The sequence below is a fragment of the Condylura cristata genome, unplaced genomic scaffold, assembly GCF_000260355.1.
Source record: "Condylura cristata isolate star-nosed mole 26May11 unplaced genomic scaffold, ConCri1.0 scaffold00014, whole genome shotgun sequence".
Lineage (NCBI taxonomy): Eukaryota > Metazoa > Chordata > Mammalia > Eulipotyphla > Talpidae > Condylura > Condylura cristata.
Genome location: NW_004567115.1, coordinates 8,070,556 through 8,093,348, shown reverse-complemented (window position 1 = coordinate 8,093,348; position 22,793 = coordinate 8,070,556). Strand labels below are relative to the sequence as shown.

General features: G+C 47.3%; 1 protein-coding gene across 1 annotated transcript in view; it reads left to right on the top strand.

Annotated features, from left to right (window-relative positions):
- The window catches only part of CLSTN2 (calsyntenin 2), a 599,321-nt gene that overhangs the window by 565,561 nt on the left and 10,967 nt on the right, over positions 1 to 22,793 (top strand). Inside the window, exons 10-16 of the mRNA XM_004682158.2 lie at positions 5,214 to 5,380; positions 14,148 to 14,296; positions 16,126 to 16,343; positions 19,590 to 19,760; positions 20,220 to 20,365; positions 20,493 to 20,616; positions 21,298 to 21,482. Coding sequence (XP_004682215.1) covers positions 5,214 to 5,380; positions 14,148 to 14,296; positions 16,126 to 16,343; positions 19,590 to 19,760; positions 20,220 to 20,365; positions 20,493 to 20,616; positions 21,298 to 21,482 — 1,160 coding nt within the window. The remainder of the gene's footprint in view (positions 1 to 5,213; positions 5,381 to 14,147; positions 14,297 to 16,125; positions 16,344 to 19,589; positions 19,761 to 20,219; positions 20,366 to 20,492; positions 20,617 to 21,297; positions 21,483 to 22,793) is intronic.

Below are 22,793 nucleotides of genomic sequence, written 5' to 3'. Positions count from 1 at the left end.
ACACCCTAGATATAAAAAAGAAAAAGATTTTCAATATGTCTATTATTTTCAGAGTCCTACCTCACAACCACCCTGACTACAAATATGTTGGCCTACTATAACAAAATGCTAATTAAAATGAGTTAGGAGTTACACCACTAATAAATGGAGTGCATTACAAATTCTGGTATTTTTTTTTATAAATCTTTTTTTTTAAATATTTATTTATTTGTGCATAGTATAGGCCAGAGATGCAGGAGCAGTGAGAGGGTTCACCAGAGACAGTGGGGAGCAGAACAGGCAGATCAATGAGGTACACTGCTGAGGGGAGCAGTGGGCAGGTCAGGAGAGATCTGACCCACCATGTGGGTCACCTCCAGGGCCAGGGATCGAACTCACACTGAAGTGGCGGTGGCCAGCTTAGCAGTACTGAGCTCCAACTCGCTGCACCACCATGGAGGGCCCATATTCTGGTATTCTGAAGTCAAAACATAAAACACAAGCTTTTGCTGAGAGAAGATGAGGTGTTGGGAAATGTTTAGCATCCAAGACAATCACAAAGTTTGGTCTTGAAGGGCAGAACTGCTAAGTGAGCAGCTGACGGGGACTACATGGTAGACCACAGTGGACCCTGTCAGCACTGATCTGACCACACCAGCTTCTCCAGCTGGGCATGTTCAGGGACCCATGTTCCCACACTTGAGAGCACACCCTTTATTATCTCCTATGAATGCGCCCTTAGGCTACTTCTCTCTAAGTCTGCGCTTCCCCATCTATAACTACAGAATAACTACATACCCTTCTAGAGTTTGATAAAGATCCAATAAAACAATATATGTTGGAGAATTCACACCATGTTAGACAATTAGTTCACACCATTAAGTGTCCATTGTTGCTCTTGAGACTTGTTTTAATGGGGGGACAGAGCAGAGAAGAAACAGCCTCACTGCACTAGAGAATGGTGGCTCTACTGTTCACAGACAGGCTCATACTCTTCTTCCTGCAGGTCGACAAAGGTATCCCTTTATCCAAGGGAGCTTTAGGGATCTAGATGAAAAAGCCACAAGTGGCTTCCCCACTCTCAAGCCACAGCCATGTCAGGTCATTCCTCAAGGTCAAATATGCTCAGTAGAATTGTTACAGGGTAGCCCAGAGTGAATTGGGCCACCTGTATGTGGGGCCTCACCCGCACGCTCACAACTCAGTTATACTGCAGGCACACACAAAAGGGTCAATAATGGATTTATTTACAAAAGAGGAAAGGAATAGGAAACAACCCAAGGAAAGAGAGCGGGACACAAAGTAACTGCAATGCCTTACGGCTAGGCTGACTGAACATAGAGTCACATGGCCAGGAGAGCTGCTTCCTGAGCAAGAGAGAGCACGAGATGCAAGCGCTCCCTATTTATTCCCCAAATGTCCCAGAATTCCTGCTAGCTCCGCCCTTGGGTCCTCGCAGTTCTCTCCCTGGTACTGCTGGGAGTTGTAGTTTCCAATCACTGGAGTAGGGTGTAAGGTCCAGAAAGCTGGAGTAGGGGGTGGAGTCCACAAGACTTTGCAGACTTCCTTTAGGACATCCTTCCCCTTAACAGAACCCTCTCCTTTAAGTTCCAAAGTGAAGTTGCTTTGAGTGCCAAGTAACAATAATGTGAGTTAAAGTGGCTTAAAGCATAAAGATGGACATTGGCTCCCACAGCTGAGGAGGCCCACAGTGGGGTGGTGAGTGACTCAGCAGGGTTATGCCCTGTCAGCCAGCCTCTCCTGTCCTTCTCCATGCATTGCCCCAGTCTGACTGTGAAATAGTTGCAGTAGTTCTTGGCCTTTCATCTCACTTAATGTTCTTCAAAGAAAAAGAGCAACAGCCGGCCTCTCTGGTGGTGCAGTGGTTAAGTCCCAGTGCTGTTAAGCTAACAGAAGCCACTGCAGCCTGAGCTTGATCCCCAGCCACGGAGGTGACCACATGGCGTGGCAGACCTCTCCTGGCCCACCCACTCGCTGTTCCCCTCAGCAGTGTATCTCAGGAGATCTGCCTGTTTTGCTCCCCACTCTGTCTCTAATGAATCCTCCCGCCGCCCGCCACCGCCACCATACCTCTGGCCTGTACTCCAGTTCTTCTATGCATAAATAAATAAAATAAAGCAACAGTAAGTCCTGAAACTTTCTGGTGAAAAATGGAAGTTCATTTCCTAGAGCCTGCTAGTCCACTTCTCATCCCATTTCATTGGCTTAAATTTGGTTTCATGATTCTTTATAGGCCAACCCCTATTGGTACCAATTGGCTTCATCTGGGCACTGGGCCTGATCAAATCACTGGAGCAATAGAAACATGATAATTTGACAAGTTTTGACTAAATAGAGCCTATCCCTGGAGCTCAAGTCAACCCCAAGCCTCAAGGCTGCAGAGGGAGAGGGCTGGAGCGAGGTGGGTGTTGAGAAGCTATCATGTCCAGCGTCTGCCGATACTGATACTTACACCATCGCTTTCCATTTAGAAAGCAATCATAAAACGTGTGTCGTGTGCCAGGCAGGGTGCAAGATGCTGGGACAAGACGCCCCAGGTTGTTGAGAGGAAAAAATGAGCCAACTTAGGCAAAGTGCAGCTCTCAGTCCCTAATACCTGCTCAGTGTTGTCTTCATTAACATGAATAATGCATGAACACTCCCCATCTTCCAGGAGAGGGACTTAAACAAATAAATTCTAGTAGTGTGCAGAGTGCCAAGAGCAGTCTCGAGATGGCAGAAAGGACAGGGATCATATGAGGAGTTTGCAGAGGCCAACTTCAAGAAGCTTGCAGCCCAGCAGTTTCTAACCTTGACTTCTCCTTTGCTTCATTGGAGGAGCTTTTAAAACCACCCATACTACTGTAGTTAAGTCAAAATCCTAGGGTAGGATTCACCAGGTTCAGTTTGTCCTTTGAAAAAACCCCGATGGCCCTCCCTGGTGGCGCAGCGGCTTAAAGCACTGCACTAAGAAGCTAAAGCCACTTCCGCATGAGTTCAATTCCCGCCTGCCCCGGAGGTGACCACATGGCGTGGCAGACCTCTCCTGACCTGCCCGCTGCTCCCCTCAGCAGTGTACTTCATCGATCTGCCTGTTCTGCTCCCCACTCTGTCTCTGGTGAACCCTCTCACCCTCCACATCTCTGGCCTGTACCCCAGTTCTATATGAATAAATAAATACATCTTTAAAAAGAAAGAAAGAACCCCGATGATTTAATTGTGCATTTCAGGTGGAGAACTGAAACTATTAGGACCAGGTGAGTCTCAGCGTGGGGAGAAGGTGCTTTGGGATGGGGCTAAGGCCTGGGAGACAGCATGGGCTTATGGAAGCTTTCTGTGAGCAGCAGGTGACAAGGGGCTGAACAACAGTGAAGGACTGGTAGGACTTGCTCAATCTTGCACTAATCCTCAGTGTAAGGAGGAGTGGATGTGAGCAAAGTCACATGTGCAGATTGAGAGGGTGGATCGTTCTGGCATCCATCAGGAAAATGAAACCACCAAGTAATTTCAACAGGGAAATATAAAGAATTATTAACTATGACAGGATTGGAATAATGAAGGCTCGGCTGCTAAGAAGTAGAACAAACTCTGAAGAATATAGGAATGTAGCTATCAGAAAATCTACTATGCCCAGAGCTAAAGCAGGGCAAGGGTGATCCCCCCAGCATCCAGCTTGAGGAACAGACTTTGTTGGGCACAGTGTGACTCTCTGAAGGGCAGAGAAGCCACTGTGATGTCATTCTGGCAGACCTTGCCAGAAATCTGTCTTATGGGTTGCTGGGGAGAGCTGTTCACAAGTAGGTGTCTCTCTGGGGCACCTTTGCTGTGAAATCACTGCAAGCGGCCCTCCCTGGTGGCACAGGGGGTTACAGTGCAGCACTGTGAAGCTTGCCGCAGCCACTACAGCACGAGTTCGATCCCCAACCAGGGAGCTGACCCACAAGGCATGGGTCTCCTGACCTGCCCCTTGCTCCCCTCAGCAGTGTACTTCATAGATCCGCCTGTTCTGCTCCCCGCTCTGCCTCTGGTGAATCCGATCACTGCTCCTATACCTCTGGCCTGTACCCCAGTTCTTGTACACATAAGTAAGCTGGGGGAATGGGCTGGCCATGCATTGCTGTGGCCATGGGGAAGTGCTCCTGCTGAGCGAACACAGGAGAACCAGGAGACAAAACCCAAGAATTCTTCTCTACAAAAAATGGCAGCTCGAATGGTTGCAGACCCTTCTCAGGCTTCTCTGACAAGGCTGGAGTTCAATCTAGGTCCATCTTTCCTATGTGTTCTGCAACCTCTCTAAACAAACACAAAGCTAAAATCTGTCAGTTCAGGCTGCCTAGAGAGGAAGGGGTTCTGTGTGCAGCAAATTTGGACATTCTGAAGGCAGGGGGACTTCAAATGAACCTTGGGGAAATCCTATTTGGAAAACTAGATGAAAATGGGTAGGGGTGAGGGGGAATGTCTTCCAGGCTCAGTTTGCAAGAGAGCATGGACATACTTACCTGCTACAGAGTGGGCCCAAGCTCAGACAGGACTCAGCTCAACCAGCTGAGAGAATAGTAGAAACCCAGAGTCAAGCAATGTGAAGAGAGTCAAAAGTAGAACAGAATAAAGGATTCCATCTATACCAAAGAACTTGAATTTTAGGGAATGCAAAACAGCTCCTGGCTAGAAAGCCAGGGCCCATCACTGTTGTGTTTCTAGGATGACTTCACTGAATTTCCCTGTGGGCTACAGGAGAGCAGATGCCAGCTTGGGAGTCAGAGAGACCAGGACTAATGTGCCAGCTCTGGTGTTTAGCTGTGTCCTGGGCAAACCCCTCAACCTCTCCCAGCCGTAGGGTTCTCCATGTGTCTGTTGGAAGTGATGATGCCCTCTCTCGGGGTGGCACCCATACAGCCTGGCACCGAGCAAGCCTGAAATCAGTGGTTGTTTCCTCTCCCTCCTATTTTTACTCTGTAAGTCCTTCCTTTCCTTGAAGACTGTTCCTGCCTCTGAACACTTTTTTCTTTTAATTCAGAAATTCCAGATTTCTAAATCAAGTGCTGCCAGGGAGTCCCAAGGCCTTGGCTGCTGTGATTGAGATTCTGGTCACAACTTCCTACTGGGAAAAGAAAGTTCCCACAGGTCTAGGGGAGGCCATAGTTTGTGCCTGGGTTCCTGGGCAGATGGTGCCTTGGGATGATGCTCCATAGCCAATCTCCAGGGGAAATTAAGTGTACTTCTTTATCTTCTAGGAGGAGAAGTCACTAAACCTCGGTTTGCACAGTTCTTCCACGGCAGCCTGGCCAGTCTCACCATCCGCCCTGGCAAGATGGAAAGTCAGAAGGTGATTTCTTGCCTGCAGGCCTGCAAGGAAGGACTGGATATTAATTCCCTGGAGAGCCTTGGTCAAGGGATAAAGGTAAGGAAGGAGCTGGCATGACATCATCCCAGTAGGATCACCCAGCTCCGTGCCCTCCTGGAAACAACTCGTACAGAGATGGTCCCACAGCAAAGGTGCTGCTGTGGGGGAGATTAGGGACAGTCACTTCTACAATGGGCTTCCATCTCCTGAAATTCCTAGGTGAAGGCTTTGTATGTAATCAGTGCACTACACAAAAGCAGGCGCCTGTGGAATGCCTGCAGGGGAGCAGTGATCCATTTCATTTGTTGGGAGATTGGTGGCTTTGTTGTTTACTTGCCTAAAGGAAGTGAAGTAGCATGCAAAAATGCAGTCAAAGATATTTTCTTTTCTTTTTTTTCAAGATTTATTTATTTATGCATACCGAAATGGGGTACAGGTCAGAGGTGCAGGGGTGGTGAGAGGCTTCACCAGAGACAGAGTGGGGAGCAGAACAGGCAGATCGACAAAGTACACTGCTGAGGGGAGCAGCAGACGAGACAGGAGAGTCTGCTGCTGCTCCCAGGGTGGGATCGAACTCACAGAAGTGGCCCCGGCTTGGCTTAGCTTCGAGGTGCAGCGCTCCAACCCGCTGCGCCACCAGGGAGGGCCACAAAGATATTTTCAAAAATAAAGAAGTCTTGAACCATGTAAAATAAAATTAGAAAGGAAGGTTAACGGGGTGGGTGGAACTAGACCGCAGATAAGGAGGTCAGGGGGTCTCACGTTGTTGAGGCACAGCTTGGGCTCCGAGCAATCTGGTAGCAGAGGGAATGTGAGCAGATATCCATGGTTTGTGTTGTCCATGCAAAATAAAATATTTCGAGTGATCCAAGAGAATCAAAACTACATTCTGAGAAAAGCTAATCCTGAGAGGACAGCATGAGTCCCACTGTGCCCCTTGCCCTCAGGGCCACTCTGGACCTTAAGAGCACCTGCTAGCTTTGGGCCTTGGGCACCTGAGCAAAGAGCAAGGTGGACATCAATGTGCCCCCTCCCCTCAGTCATAATGGACCCAGTGAGAGAAGGCAGGCCTCAGCCTCCAGAAGTTGGGTTACCCCCACTTTCCCCCAGGACACAGGCTGCCCCACAGGGCATCACAGCTGCCCTGAAGGTTTCCTTCTTGGCCATTTCCTAGGGAGAGGGGGACCAGGACAGGGGGTTCCCTGGCTGCCTCCCATGCCCCAGTGAGGCTGCCCATGGGGGTCTGCGTGTCCTGTCTGCCCCACTGGAGGGGGCCTCACCCTCCATGTTACGTACAACCTGTTGATGGGTTTGGAGGACTCCGGTGCAGGGTAGCTTGGGAAATATCTGTGACTTGAGCTTTTCTTAGAATGTAGTTTGGGTTCTCTTGGATCACTCGAAATATTTTATTTTGCATCATGCTTTTCTTTAAGTCACTTTAGCTAGTGTTCATGGACACTCATGTATTTTCTGCACAGAGTAAAGTGACACAAATGTGCATTCCAAGGTTGTCTTCAGGGAACTCGTGTCCAGCAGACATGGGTCGTTCAGCATGTGATTACGGTGACTGTGAGCATTAGCATTTCCTGAGGATCCCCCAAGTGCCAGGGACTGTAATGTTTCATGGGTATTAACACAATTAACCCCAAAACAATGTTCTGTCAAAGGTACCACAAATAGTCTCATTTTACAGATGAGAAACCGAGGACTGGAAGTAAAGGAAACTTTCTCTACAAGCCTAGAGATGATAGGGAGTAGAGCCAGATTTTTTAAAATTAAATTGATTAATTTATGTATCTGTTTACATTACTGTTTACATTACATTTTAAGACAATGTTTACTTCCTCCTCCCCTAGTTCACCTGCCTGTTATCAACATCCCCCCTCTTCTCTCCCTTCCGATCTCTCTTCCTCCTCTTCCCCTGTAGGATAGCTCTTATTTGTAATTATCTGTTCAAATTTGTTGTGTTTTGTATTGTAATAACAATACAAATTTTCCCCTATGTCTTATTTGGTTCTCTTATATTCCTCCTATAAGTGAAACCATTTGATATTTTTCTTTTTCTTCCTGACTTATTTTACTGAGCAGTAAGGAGCAGAACCAGATTTTGAGCAACAGAATCTGGGGGTATAACACTTAGGAAGGGTTCCTTGAAGGAGTTAAAAATCTGTGCAGAAGTTTCCAGAGAGGAAAAACCTGGGGGTTGGAGAGAAGGCCAGGGGAGGGAAGAGTGACGCATCTCTACAGAAAGATCCAAGAGCATGAATCAAGTTAAAGGGCTGAGAAACTGGGGTATGCACTGTGACCCCAAGAAAGTCAGGGTTCACAAGGATAGAACATCGCAGAGGGTAAGGTGAAGCACCTGCCCAGAGAGGTAGGCAGAGCCACACACCATGGCGGCTTTTGACTTGATTTCGGTGTTGACATTTTTTTCCCCTAGAGGGAACAGGCTTGAGGGTAGGTAGTTTGATCCAGGTAGGGATGGGGGGCTTGGTGTACTGGAGACTGGGTCAGGGAGGGAGATGGGGGAACACAGGTAGCAAAGTAAAGCAAGATGTTCATTGCACATTATTTAACACTTGCTACTGAAAGAAACAGACTACCTCAGTTGGAAAGTCTGACTTTACACCAGTCCATTTATGACAAGCTCTTCACAGCACATGTCAGTCCAAGAAACCTCACTCGCAGAGCCTGGGTGGGATTGATCTTAACCTATTGCTGGTGTTACCTGAGTGTGCTGTCAACCCCATGAGGCAGGAATTCTTCCTCCCCTTTCTGCCTGGCTCAGAATTTGCTCTCTGCCTCTAAATAATGTTCTCTGCGCTGGACCATCCATGGTGCCACTAGGGATGGCCATGTAGAACCTGTAGGTCTCCAGCACTACACAACAAATAAACCAAAGATGTTGCACCTAAGGCCACACAGACTTACAATCTCAGTTAAGAACCATAGCCTCCTGGTGACGCAGGGGTTAAATCTCAGTGCTAGCAAATTGTCAACAGCACTGCAGCACAAGTGCTATCCCCAGCCAGGGAAGTGACCTACATGGAACAGCAAATCTCTCCTGTCTCCCCCGCTGCTCCCATCAGCAGTGTATTTCAGTCAATCTGCCTGTTCTACTCCCTACTCAGTCTCTGGTGAGTCCTCTCACCACCTGGACCTCTGGCCTAGACCCCGTTAAATCATAAATAATAATAATAAAAAAAAAGGAACCATAGCGATTTCTGCATCGAATTACAACCTATGAAAAGAGGAGGCACTAAAAAGCTGTGAGGTGGCACCCCAGTGAGAATGGCACATTTAAAACAACTAGCAACAACAAATGTTGGTGAGGATGTGGAGAAAAAGGAACTCTTCTGCACTGATGCTGGGACTGCAAACTAGTACAACCACTATGGAAAACTGTTTGGAGGTTCCTCAAACTGCTACACATGGTGCGACCCAGCAATCCCACTCCTAGGTATCTACCCAAAGACACAAAAACACTGATTGAAAAAGATACCTACACCCCCATGTTTATTGTTGTTTTATTCACAAATGAAAAGACATGGAAACAACCCAAATGCCCAAAAGTAGATGACTGGATTAAAAAGATGTGGACACAATGGAATATTACTCAGCAACCAAAAAAAGGAAACACATGTCTTTTGCAGCAACTTGGATGGAGCTGGAAAAGATCATGCTGAGTGAGCTAAGGTAAGCCAGAAAAAAAAGGAAAAGTACCAGATGGTTTCACTCATAGTAGGAGTATAACAGACCAGGAGAGAAAGCAATAATGAACATCTGTATACCAGAGATATTTTATAGGGGTAGAGTGGGGAATTTGATCAAAAACAGTGGGGAAGGGAAATGCACTGGACTATGGTGATGGCACATGGGTGATTTGGTGATGGGAAGCCCACGGGGATTACAACTGAGATGGAAACAGGCATAAATGATGTAAAAATAAACTATATATATATATATATATATATATATATATATATATATATATATAAGATTGCCTAAGATTAGGCTTGTGATGTACCAAAAAAAAAGCTGTGAAGTGGGCGGCACTCGCCACCTCTCAAGAGGCCCCTGCTCATCTCCCATTCCAGCAAGGGTCCTTCTCCCTCCTTAGGCTGCTCCAGAACTGGAGCACTGTGCAGAAGATGCACAATTTAAAGTGCATCCAGGGGAGGTGATTTAACTTCATTTTCTCTACTCCTCAAAGCAAATTAAATATTACGACCCCATTATAGAAATCAGATTGGCGCACAGGGAGCTGTCCAAACTAGCCCATACTCTTTCTCCATACCAGCAGCTCAGAGTAAAAGCCCTTCTTAGAAAATTATTAAAATTACCTTCCTTCCTGCCCTCTCTCATTTCCCCCTTATTTCATTTCTGAATAATGCCTATTTTTCTGACTGGTTCCTGGCCTCCACCCTCACTCTGGCTAATCAAAAGCGTGTCCTTCTGTGATTAAGAAAACATCCTGTCTGCTCACCAAGTTCAGTATGGATTCCTCCTTTTACTTGTTTGCTCCTGGATGATGCATGTTTCTGAATATTTCTCCAGTAAGTCAGGAGTCATTACATTGTTGGTTGTCACTGTTCTGTGTCCATACAAGATGCTGTGGAATACCCACGTTCCTGAAGAGCACCCTGTTCTGATTTTCATTCCACAGTGTGGAAGAATAGGAAAGAGCTCTGAGACAATCTGCTGCTAGGTTCACATCAGATATTAACTAATGGGATGGTCTTGGGCAAGGTACTCCAACCCCAATACCCTCAGATATAAAATGCACTTAATATTACCTTATAGTGAATCAAATATAAGTATAGATAAGATTCAGGACTAACACAGTAGCAATAGAGATCTCCCCTAACAAATCTAATAATCAAGCTCTCAACATATTACAGTTCCCTTCTGCTGAGTTGGATTTGCACTTGGCTTTGCTGTTGTCCAGTTTTTTCTAGAAGGTAAACCTGGATAACAGTTGTGACAGAGGAGCCGGTAACATGGTAAATCTTCCTCTGGCCCAGTCCAGAGGGGCTGGCTGATGCCAGAGGATAAAAAGGTGCATGGCATGCCCTGGCCAGCCTGACCTCAGGAACAGGCCAGGAGGATGGGTCAGGAACTTCTCTAATGACCCAGTCTGTGAGGTGACTTGTGACCCCCCAGGCAACTTCTGAGGAGAGCAGAGCATACTGCAAGACCATCTGTGTTCTGTTTTCAAAGGGCAGAATCACAATGACTACAGCACCACTTCTCAGAAGAGAACAAGGGAGGTCACCTTTTCTGGGCCCTGAAGTAGCATCTCTTGCCCCTGCAGTAATGCCTATAATCCCGGTGTCCTACAACCAGAGGCACAAGCTCAGTCCTGCCCCAGGACTGGAAACACTGCAGCTTAACTAAACAACAAAAACCTAGCTAAGTGGAAGGTTTTGTTGATTGTGTAAGAACTGTGGAATGACTAGGCCAATGTCCACTTTCATGCCGGGTGTCAACCTCTGGGGAATCCACACTCCCTAGCTGCAACAGCCATTACCACAATCTTCCCCTAGGTGGCAGCAGTGGTACTGTACCCCTGCAAATTGCCAGGCCATGCTGCAGCAACCCCCTGGAAGTACTGCTTGAATTTTCTTTTGGTGACTGGAAAGAAAATCTCACGGAGAGTTAGACAATTTAATAGATAGTCAAAGTGATGATTCCAACCCAAGACACAGTCTGAGGATTTCACTCTGTGACAAGCGTACCAACAAATGCAAGTTTGGATTTAGTTTATATAAGTAGGAAGAGTGAGTCCTGAGATTTAAAGTGTAATTATTCTTAGCAGGGGAGCCTCTAGTTCTAAGTTGTTCCATCCTAAAGATAGGCTCTTGCTACCAATGCACAGAGAAAAGCAAGGTGGGGTTTAACCTCTTCCTTTCTAAAGAAAGCACTGTAGCGATGCAAAGGCTGGGTACCCATTGTTAAATCTCCTTGATCTGGCTCCTTGGTTCTGCAGTAGGAGTGAAAAGACTGGCTTTATCTGCAGGCTTCAGATTTTGCACAGCGGTTTCAGACTTCAAGGCTGTGCTGATGGCTTTGCTCTCCTATCTCCCAGAGCAAGGAGGGGTCATTTTCCAGAAAATTTTACAGTGTGCCCAACTGTTCAGCTGTCACATGAGGCTTAGAGATCTTCCTCCTCTGCACGACTTCAGCCTGGTCTTGTGTTTAGTGTGGTGTGATGCCCTGTGGAGATGCTAAGGAGAAGTCAGTCTACCCTGCCCTCAAGGGTTCACAGCCTGCTGGTGGAAAAACTCTGACTGACACACTACACCAGCACCCCGAGGCTACGCTAGGCAGGAGTGGTAGCAGTGGTGGGGGAACATAAGTGGAGTTTTAGAAGAATGACTCTAAACCAGCTCAAGTCTGAAAGGACTGCCTGGTGAAACACTCTGAAGGGGTGATGATTTGCCAGCCCATGGCAACTCCGTGACTGGGCACCTCAGCCCATGAGTCTTCCACCGCAAAGGGAAAGCCAACCCAAAGGCTGCCTGGGGCACTGCTGGTGTATGTGACTGAATCCAGCCCAGGAAGTGGTTCTTGTAACGGACATCCAGCTCAGAGTGGCTCTCCCTGCTCAGAGTTTTGAGAGCGGAGGAAGTGGGTCACAGGAATAGAAGAAAAATGAAGACAGGGGAACTACCAGCATAGGCAAAGAGTCAGCACTGAAACAACTGCAGTACTAAGAATTATAATGGGCCCTCCCTGGTGGCACAACAGGTTAAAGCACAGCACTGCAAAGCTAGGCACAGCCGCCTCAGCACAAGTTCCATCCCCGGCCAGGGAGGTGAACTACGTGACATGGCAGACCTCTCCTGACCCGCCCGCCGCTCCCCTCAGCAGTGTACTTCATTGATTTGCCTGTTCTGCTCCCCACTCTGTTTCTGGTGAATCCTCTCACTGCCCCTTTACCTCTGGTCTATACCCAAGTTCTGTATGCATAAATTAAAAAATCTTTAAAATAAATAAAATGCATGTACTTTTTGACCTGGCATTTACATTTAGGTATTAATTCTACAGCTACATTTACACACTTGTGAAATATTATATGTGCAAGTTTATTCAGTGTGGCATTGTTAGTAAGAGATTAGAAACAATCCCAATGTCCTTAGAATGGAATATTATATTGCTGTTATTTAAAAAATTAAGGAATAATGTAATGATATAGAAAGACCTCCAAGATATGAGCTGAGTGAAAAAGCAAAATATAATACAGTATGTAGTAACACACCTTCAGTGTAAGAAAGGCAAAAAATGGAAATCAATATAAATTGATTAGACAGTCATAAGAATGCTTAAGTATAGCTGTCAGAAATGGCTAGATTATGTTGCAGTAATGAAGTAAACTAAAAATTTAGTTGCTTAAGCAACAAAGTATTTCTATTCATATTCTGTGTTTATGATAGATAGTTGAAGCTCTGATCCTGATCCATACAGCATTCCCACCACAAGATCTAGATTGATTGCAGGTTCTGGGGCAGACGAGAAGGTGACAACAAATCAGTAACTTCCTGTTAAATTTCCCACATGGGTTTACATCAAATAGTACTGGTCAAGCAAGTCACATGACCACTACTGAGTTTAACAGGAAAATGCAGATCTTGAAAAGGGACCATAATCTCAGGATTGAGCCTGTTGACAGTAGCGCAGGCATGAAAATTTCCCCCTGGGAGGGGAAGCAACTTGTTATGAGCAGTAATGCAATGTGTCTCTCAGAAATCAATGTAACAGTAACAATCTGTCAGGGCTGTGGAAACTAAATGGATAAGAGATAGAAATAAGATGTACATTTTTACTTTATTAATTATCTCTCTAGTCTATATCTCAACCATATGAATATATTTATTCTTCAAAAAGTAAATAAGTGTCAAGTAGCTATGTTTTCATTGGATGAGCTATGTTTTCAAAGGATGAGTTCTCTCATCCTTTCTTCCCTTCATTGAGACATGAGCTGACATCATGAATAATGTTTCTGACATCTTATGGATAACAGTTCCTAGTAATTATTGCTCAGGGTGTCGAGATCAGTAACTCAAACAAGTACAAAAGTAGTTCTCCAAGCCCCATTTAAAGAAGAGTCAATGTGGGGAGAGAAGCCCAAGCCCGTGCCTGGTGCCTCAGTGGGGACCACACAGTCCCCTGGGCCTTTGCCAAGGAAGAGACATCAGGGACTCAGGAATGGACAGATAGCACACCTCAAGCAGCAGGTAGGTATATACATAGCAAATGAGTAAAATACATGGGAAACCAGAGTTTAGCACCAAGAAAACAAGACCAACAATCAAATCTAAGAGAGAAGGAAAGCCTTTAGCTAGAAAGCAAGCTTCAAGGTTGCAAGCTAAGAAGATGGGGGCAGTCAGAAGTAGACAGCAGGGTGAATGGAAGGGCAGTTCAAGGCCAGAGACAAGATAGAGTGAAAAAAGCCAAAACCCCGGGATTGTGGGCTGGGCACAGAGGGAGTGGAAGGGGGTTGAGTGACCCCCTGGTGAGGACCCCACAGATGCATGGTTCACCTCTAAAGGCCCACGGCATTACCATGACTCTGGTGTCTGGGATCGCAGAATCCCATCCTGGACTGATATTTAGGGGAGTATATCATCCTCAGGGGACTCCACAGGGAGGGTCGCAAAGCCCCCAGAGGGAAACAGGAATAGCTTGGGGTGTCAAGCCCTTCCGCTGTTTACACAAGTGTTAAACTAGTGGATGCTTTTCGAGATGACTGTGCTGGCCTCAGTGGCCTTTTCCTGGAGATGAGGGTTTGTCACCGCACCCATCACTCTGCCCTGTCTTCCAGTATCACTTCAACCCCTCCCAGTCTGTCCTGGTGATGGAAGGGGACGACATCGGGAACATCAACCGTGCCCTCCGGAAGGTGTCCTACATCAACTCCCGGCAGTTCCCGACAGCTGGTGTGCGGCACCTCAAAGTCTCTTCCAAAGTCCAGTGAGTGGTTGCTGGTCCGCCTGGGGCCGACAGAGGGGTCTGGGGGTGTTCCCTGGCAAAACAGGATTCCCCTTTCTTCAGCTGTTGGCAGTTTCGTTTCTCACCCTATTGGGATGTGCCTTTGGACTTGTGTTCTACTTTTTGTTCTCATAGAAAATGTTGTATTGTCTATCTCAGCCAGCTTTCTCTGTTTCATTCCATATCTAATGCCTAGAAGGCACTTCTTCCTGTAAAATTTCAGAGAGCTGGGTTTGTGATCTGATGTAAGGGTACAAAGGCTGGTACGTAGTAGCTACTTGGCAAATGTTTATTAACTTTCATTTAATAACCCAGCTTTGTGGAGCTCCTAGATACCATAGGTATTTGCAAGAGACAGCAGGCACAGTTCTTGTCCCTGGCTAGTGGAGTTAAGTTGAGGAGGTGAGACAATTACTGAAGTCTATGGACAACTTAACAAATAATTTCTAAACCACAGGGAGTCGCTGAGAAGGAAGCTAGGAAGGGAACCCCAGAAAATCCCCGGGAGGTAGGAGTCACCCAGCACCTGGAGCCAGGAGAAAGACCCAGAAAGACAGGTACAGAGTGAGAACGCTGGGTCTCCGGACTGCCATGTAACTGGAGATGGAACAGGTCCCGGAAGACACCAACAGGGACCGATGGTGTTCTGTAGTCAGTAATGGAGGCGTTCCCACCTTCACACCAACAGCCACATCTGGAGGTTGGGAGTAGAGAGAAGCCACCTCCACATTACAGCAAAGAAGAGGGACACATTACCAGTGCTCAGCCCTGGACCAGGCTTCCCAGTATACTGGTGGATTATTGAGGTTGATGTGACAAAGGACACAGAAAACCGAAAGCAGAAATGAACCCCCAGAGGACAGGTTGGAGTAGCTCAGCTTGGGGTCCACCCGAACTACCTTTCTCTAAGAAATTTTCCCAGAGGATGTAAAAGGACAGCTGTCACCAGCCGGAGCCCAGCCAGCATTCCTGGAGTATCCGCCTGGGCCCTGGGCTCTCCATTGAGCTAACCCTTGCCCTAGATGGCAGCAGACAGTGCCAGTGACAATGTCTGGTGAGATCTGATGAGAGAATGGTGTCTGTCGACACTGACTGAACTTCAACCATGCTGCAGGCTCTGGGTCAGCTTCTTTTCTATGTATATTTAACCCTTACTACTGTGAGATAATTCTTTATTACCATGCCTGTTGTATAGATAAAGACTCAGGCTCCTAACAGTCAAGCCCCTTGCCTGCAGTCAGCCAGCCAGGCGGGGCCGAGCCAGGCTGAGAACCCTTCTCTGTCTCACTCCCCAGCCTTGTTCTTGCACATCAGGCAGAGATGGCTGGTAGCTCTCCACTTGTGCACCTGCAGCAGGCTCTGTGGGCCCGCCTCCCACGGAGAACGCGCCCAGGGCATCATGGGAGCCTGGCCCAGGGGTCCCATTTAGTGGGGTGGCTGCAGCCAACCAGTTACACAACAATGTGCTTGCCAAGTACTAAAACACACAACAAGCGGTTACTACCTAATTAACGTTGCCATTTATTACTTTGTTAAAAGATAATTAAAGGTTTAAAAGGTTACTTGTTGCTGGTAGAGACAATCCCCATTTCTCCCAGGAGCTAATCTTTTTAAGTCCTTAGGTTGCTAGATTGTTAGTAGTTTGGACTATAATGTGGCCTTAAATATGAATGTCTGTTGACATCCATGGAGATTCTTTGGCATTCAGAAAGCATCCCCAAGGACCTAGGAAGGGCCATGGCCTCATACCCAGCCATATGCCCATGGCTTCCGTGTTGGCTTTTCACTGCCTTGACTGCCTGTTTTCCCAGGTGCTTTGGGGAAGACGTGTGCATAGGTATCCCTGATGTGGATGCCTATGTGATGGTGCTGCAGGCCATGGAGCCCCAGATCACCCTCCGAGGCACCGACCGCTTCTGGAGACCCGCGGCCCAGTTTGAAAGTGCCAGAGGGGTGACCCTCTTCCCTGACCTCAAGATCGTGAGCACCTTCACCAGAGCCGAGGCCCCGGGTGACTTGCAGACCACAGGTACCCATACATTGGTGCACACTGGATTGTGGGTGGGGTGCTCAAGTGCTCCCAGCACTTGAAAATCATCCTTCAGGACCAGAGAACTGTTCACCGTAACAGAGTAATTTATAAACTTGGAAACAATGCAGATAAATAATAGGAGAGGAACGTGGCTTGGCAAATTCTATACACTCATAAATGATATGATGTTGGAGGACAGGCACTTACACTAAATGATAAGTGAAAGAGAAAGCAAGATGCAAGGGTATCTATACACAGAAAAATGCCAAGAAGGAAACAGCCTCAGGCCAGCAGCAATACCGCTAAGAAGCATGTTAAGAGTCCCATTTGTTTCCATTCCCTTCCACTTTCCCCTACAACTGCCAAACATTCTGTAGTGAGCATGTATTAGAAACACAAAGAAGGAAAAACCTGTACCTTAGTAGCTATACAGTAGAAGTCAGGTTTTATTCAGCAATATTACACTAAGCTCTCAGGAAACTTTCAAGTTATTATTTCCAACAGATTCATTATTGGGAGGGCTATTCAGTGGAAGTAGAATCATTTGAATTATCTTCTAAGGAGAGTTTGTTGCACTGAAAGCTTCAGTAGACACTGGTGGTGGGGAGGAGGGTTAAAGACGGAAGAAAGGGATGCAGGGAAGCAGAGAGTAAAACCTGGGCCCAGAGGTAGAGAGGCAGCAGCCACCTGAGAACTATCTTTCTCCCTCCACAAGCATCTGCTAATGAGGTGCTGGTGGTTGTGGACCCCTCGACCCGAAGGACTGCTCCTAGAACCGTCCTAATAACCCATTTCCTTAAACCACCCTGGTCCCCAGGGAATGGATTGCCTCGAAAATCCTTATCTCACAAAAAATAGATGATGTTTTATTACCTGTCCAGCAATGCAGTTTCCTAGTAACACTTCAGGGTGCATAAGGTAGTGTGATCTTACCTCTTCCCCTCATTGGTAGTAAAGAGTAAAATCAGACAGGAAAAGGAAGGGTCTCTGACCTCTGGGTTGCAGGCCACTGCATCTGGATTCACTCGGCCTGACACCAGCTTCCAGCAGCATGCAGAGGAAAGCAATTATCTGGGTCTGCAACTTGCCTTCTGTTTATGAGAGGAGCGTGTAGATCTCATGCAAGTGCCAAGAGCTATTATTAGAACTTTGTAGATTTTCCTCTTATTGTTGTTGGGACAATCATTATTATGGGTACCTTAAACAAACAGGCTAATTGCGTTTGCTACCAGGCCTCAGTGACCTACTCTGGTATCTTCTGTCCCCATCAACTCATGCTATGTTACTTCAATATAAAAGGTCAGCCACTTCTATGCACCCCCCTCTCTCTCTCATGCCTGGGTGTTAGTTGGTTCACACTGTTGCTCATACTTTGCCCTCTGTCTGCAAGGTCCCTCTCTCCTATGACATTATTGCTGGCAAACATCCCTACCTTCAACCTCTCCTCCAGAAGGTGACTCCACCACCATCATGACCCCTCGGGCCCCAACCTCTGGTGCCTCCCCCCAAAGCACAGTAGCAAACCCTCCTTGGTTCATTGTCTGCTTATTAGACCAGACCAGGACTCCTCAAGAGGGCTCCATCATGGCTGATTCACCTCCTGCTCAGCGCCTTAGGCGCAGTGGGAATTGAGGGAATTCCAGATGGAAGACACTGTCCATAATGCAAGCAGGAGAGAACAATGAGAAGGTGGCAGAGAACTAGCCTGACCTAATGTGACCCATCAGTCAGGCACTTCAGGGTCCAGGATGAGATCATCCAACCTGAGGAGAGGCTATGAGAAAACCCAGCACCAGGAGAAAGGCATTGGAAATAAAGATGCATATGCACTATGGCTAATGATAGGCCTTGCCTTAAGTGCTTATTAATGTGCTTTTAGATTTTGCCCATGACACACAAAGCCAGTGAGATTGGCAAGCATTTAAAATTTAAGCACTCAAAATGATTTATAATAATATATATCTAGTAAGAGCAAACACATATTTTTGGTATCACAAAAAAAATGTAAGAAAATCAAATAATGAGTTTAAGTAATTCTCTTATCTTTAATGAATCCTTTTAAATTTCTATCATCATAAATGTCTTATTATTCACAAAGTGTATTAGTCCACTTAATAAATAAATATTTAAATGATCTCAGTGCACAGATTTTTCAATAAAAGGCTGCAAGGTTTAGAACAATGGAAGACTGGCCCACAGCTTAAGACTTTACAAACTGTAGAATCAGAAAGTCATGGCTTCTGGCCCAGCACCTGCTTTGTTATCTGTGTAACCCAGGGCAACCCACCTACCTCTGGGCCCTCTCATTTCTACAGATAATAATAGTATGTCCCTTGTTGTGTATTTTAAATTCCCTCCTGGAGATTTACCGTGCTCGTGACCATAATAAAAGTTCTGAAAGTTTGTGCCTAAAAAAAAAAATAGTATCTCCTTTATGTCTTCTGATTAGATTTTATTTGTATAGTGCCTGGTGTATCACAATCACTCCATAAATACCAATGACTTTGATTTTACAGTGGGGTTTTCACTTAGGAACACTAATTTTCCCAGCATTCAAATCCTCAGACATTCCTTTGGGAAGCTGGGGGTCCGATAATTAGGAAGGACAGCTCGACTGACCCACAGCTTGCTAACTAGACTGACCAGTGTGCTTAGTTATTTAATTACTTTAGCCAGGAAACTCCATCTGTGCAGTGTGTGTGGTCCTGCTCCATGCCAGGCTCTGGGTTAGGTGCAGATGAGCCAGTCAGAAAAGACAGTGCTTCTCCCCTTGAGAACTTAGGCATATTTGGGGGGCAACAGACACATACCATATCCACATGGGGAAAGCTAGGTGAGCACAGTGCAGGCAGGCTTATTTCTGGTGCCAAATGAGTAGTTTATTAGGCACCTACTATGTACCAGGATTGTTTGCAGTTCTCACAAGACCTTTGCCCTCTTCCTGGATGAGAAAATCAAGAGGCAGTTACTTCCTCTAATAGCACATAACCTTTCAGTGGCTGTAGTTAGTTTCACACCTTTTGACCATAATAGTCATACTTTGCATTCAAATTCATGCCACCAGCCTTGGAGGATTATCTGGACATCCATCAGAGCAGCGGAGGTGGTATTTGGGATCACACAGCATGTTCTCCTGACATAGCCTGTACCTGGAGTTCAAGCACACAGTAGTTCAGGGAGAAGCAGGGGCCTTTGTCTCACCTGTCCCCATGACTGTCCTTCTACGTGTCTGTCTTCCCACAGCCCCAAAATCAGCAGTCTTAGAAGAAATGCTGCACAACTTAGATTTCTGTGATATTTTGGTGCTGGGAGGGGACTTAGACCCAAGACAGGAGTGTTTGGAGCTCAACCACAGTGAGCTCCACCAGCGACACCTGGATGCCACTAACTCCACCGCAGGATACTCCATTTACGGTAAGCCACATTCAGCCCCGTCACCAGTGCTCTCCTCTCAGAGCAGCCTCCCCCTGGATCCAGGACTGTGAGGGCAGCTCTGTGACCTGTGGAGGTAGGGCCAGGTGGGCCATTTGACCTCAGCATGTGGACTTCTAGCCCCACCTTTGTTTAACACCTTCTGCAGCTTAAGGCCCTGGTATACCTGGCTTTCCTGGGGAAAGCCAGGAAACTATATGGATGGCTCCTGGTATAATCTTTGATCTCAGCAAACATTACAGCAACATTTGGAATATTAGACCAAACATTTAGGTCAGGGCCAAGATCAATTCTCAGAACTTCTTCTGCACCCTTCCTGCCCCTAACTATCTCAAGTTCTCACCCAGTACCAATTCAGAGGCCCAACATCCCCATAGCTGCAGCCTGTCTCCTCCACCTCCTCCTTTGCCTTCTCATGACAGACATGGTCTCTTGACACAGGGGTGGGCTCCATGAGCCGCTATGAGCAGGTCCTGCATCACATCCGCTACCGCAACTGGCGTCCGGCTTCCCTGGAGGCCCGGAGGTTCAGGATCAAGTGCTCAGAACTCAATGGGCGCTACACCAGCAATGAGTTCAACTTGGAGGTGAGCACGTCCTATGGTTGCTAGGGAAACCCAGGCCTACCCATTCATTCTTTCTTTACTCATGAGGCCTGCTCCCCCTGGCTCCCCTGCCTCTCCTGGTTAGTAGCACCTCCCCCTGCTCTTCCAGGTCAGCGTCCTCCATGAAGTGAGAGTGTCAGACACAGAGCACGTCAACCACCTTATTGTGCAGCCTCCCTTCCTCCAGTCTGTCCACCACCCAGAGTCACAGACCAGCATCCGGCGCAGTGCAGGTAGGTCACCTGGAGGAGGAACCTCAGGGCATCAAGTAGTGATAGTAGGCCATCCACTTCAACCTCGGGTGCCACACCTAGGAGGGATCCAGCTGCAGGGAAGCTGTGTGCCTTTCCTCTGAGGCATTCACAGCCTCAGTAGGAAACCAGTCAAGTACACAAAAAGTTATATACAATGTACTGTAACCGAGCTTGGTACAAAGGGCTTTTTGGTAAGTCTTGTTAGCCCATACCAAAGTCCTGTCCTATAATGAAGCTTCCCCCGAACTCTTTATATGTACACACATGAGTACAGTGTGAGTCCCCTACCCACACTTCCAGCACCTGCCACAGTGTATCACTATCCAGTGGGAATTTGTGTCTGACCCTCCCAGATCCCACAGAGCCTGGCTCTCAGTGAGAGCTGCCCTTTAATTTGAGGGGAAAGGTGAGTGATAGAAAAGAACTTATACTGACTATGTGCCCAACATAGATTGTTTCATTATTCCTCACAACCACCACAGGATAAGAATTATTCAGTCCATTTTATAGATGAAAGTGCGGCCCAGACCGGGAAGGTGCCGATCCAGGATCCTGTCAGGCAGATTGTAACCCATTACGCATGGATGTTCCTTCATGCTCTGTCCCGAGAGTGAGAGGGTCCTTTGTCCACCACTCCACGTGGGCTCCTTTTGCTTCCAGTTGTCCCAAGCATCGCCACGGTGGTCATCATCATCTCCGTGTGCATGCTGGTGTTCGTCGTGGCCATGGGTGTGTACCGAATCCGAATCGCCCACCAGCACTTCACCCAAGAGACCGAGGCTGCCAAGGAGGCCGAGATGGATTGGGACGACTCTGCGCTCACTATTACAGTCAACCCCATGGAGGTGAGGCCTCCTCTCCACCTGGCTTCACCCCTCCAGGCCTGAAGCCTGCCCCAACTCGCCCAGCACCACTGATCCTCCCCTTCTCGGAGGTCCTCCAGCCCTCTCAGCCCAAAGGGGCTATGTTTTCCCACCAGCTATGTTCACTGACTTAAAGAGTGTGAATTGCTCTCATGCTACAAACAGAACCAGGCTTTTTTTAAAGGCAAACAGCCATGTGGTGTCTATCCCCTTCTTTCCCCCACCATATTTAGCTCAGAGCTGACTAACATGTAGGGACTCAGTGTTGAATTTTTGATTAACAGCGTAAATTAGATGGCTGCTCCATATTGCCTGCAGAGCTCACGAAGGCTCAGAACAGGCTAAAACAAAAATACAACAGTAATACCTGCCATTTGCTGAAGCTCCATTATGTCAGACACTGCACAGGGTGCTCTCTTACACCACCTCATTTAATCTGCCCAGCAATCTGTGAAGGTTGGAGGCATCTTCCTCATTTACCAAGGCGGCAACTGAGGAAAGTGAAGTGTTCTAATTCACAGAACTGGTAATGGCAGTACCCACACTCAAACTCCAGGTTGTCTGCTTCTAACATTCATATCTTTACAGTTAGCCTGCAGCACCCAGATCTACCCCGTAGGGCCCCGCTCTGGACATATCAACATTAAGGGGCGCCACTTATATCATATCCTCTGGTCTTCGCCCAGGTTCTGGGTGGTGGTTGAGGTAGGAGTAAGAAAGTAAGAGAGGATCAAGAGGAATCAGTGAGAGCTAGAAAAAGGATTATGCCAGCCTGGTCCTCTCCCCCTCTGCAAGTCTCTAGCTCCCGTTTAAAGTCAGCATGCTGATGTGACTCCCCACACATGCTGTAGGTGTAGTGCTGAGCTCAGCACTGTGGAGCCTCTACAAGATCACCCCGCCTGGGGCATTCCAAGTGCCAGACGAGAGTATGCCTCCCCAGGGTGGACATGGCAGTGCCAGCAGCTGACGAAGCTTGAAGGACAGTCTCTGAGGCTGGGGTGGTTGGGGGAGGTTTCTTGGCGAGGTCAGATTAAGGAAGGCCCTGAAGAATGGGCAGGACCTGGGGAGCCAGTGTTGGCAGGGCAGGTTCTCCACAGAGGGGCAACGTCTGCTGGGATGTGAGGAATCACATCATCATGCTGACTTTAAATCGGAGCTAGAGACTTGCAGAGGGGAAGACGGGACCAGGCTGGAATGATCCTTTTTCTAGCTCTCATGGACACCTGCAGATCCTCTCTTACTTTCTTACTCCTACCTCGACCACTACCTAGAACCTGGGCACAGACCAGAGGA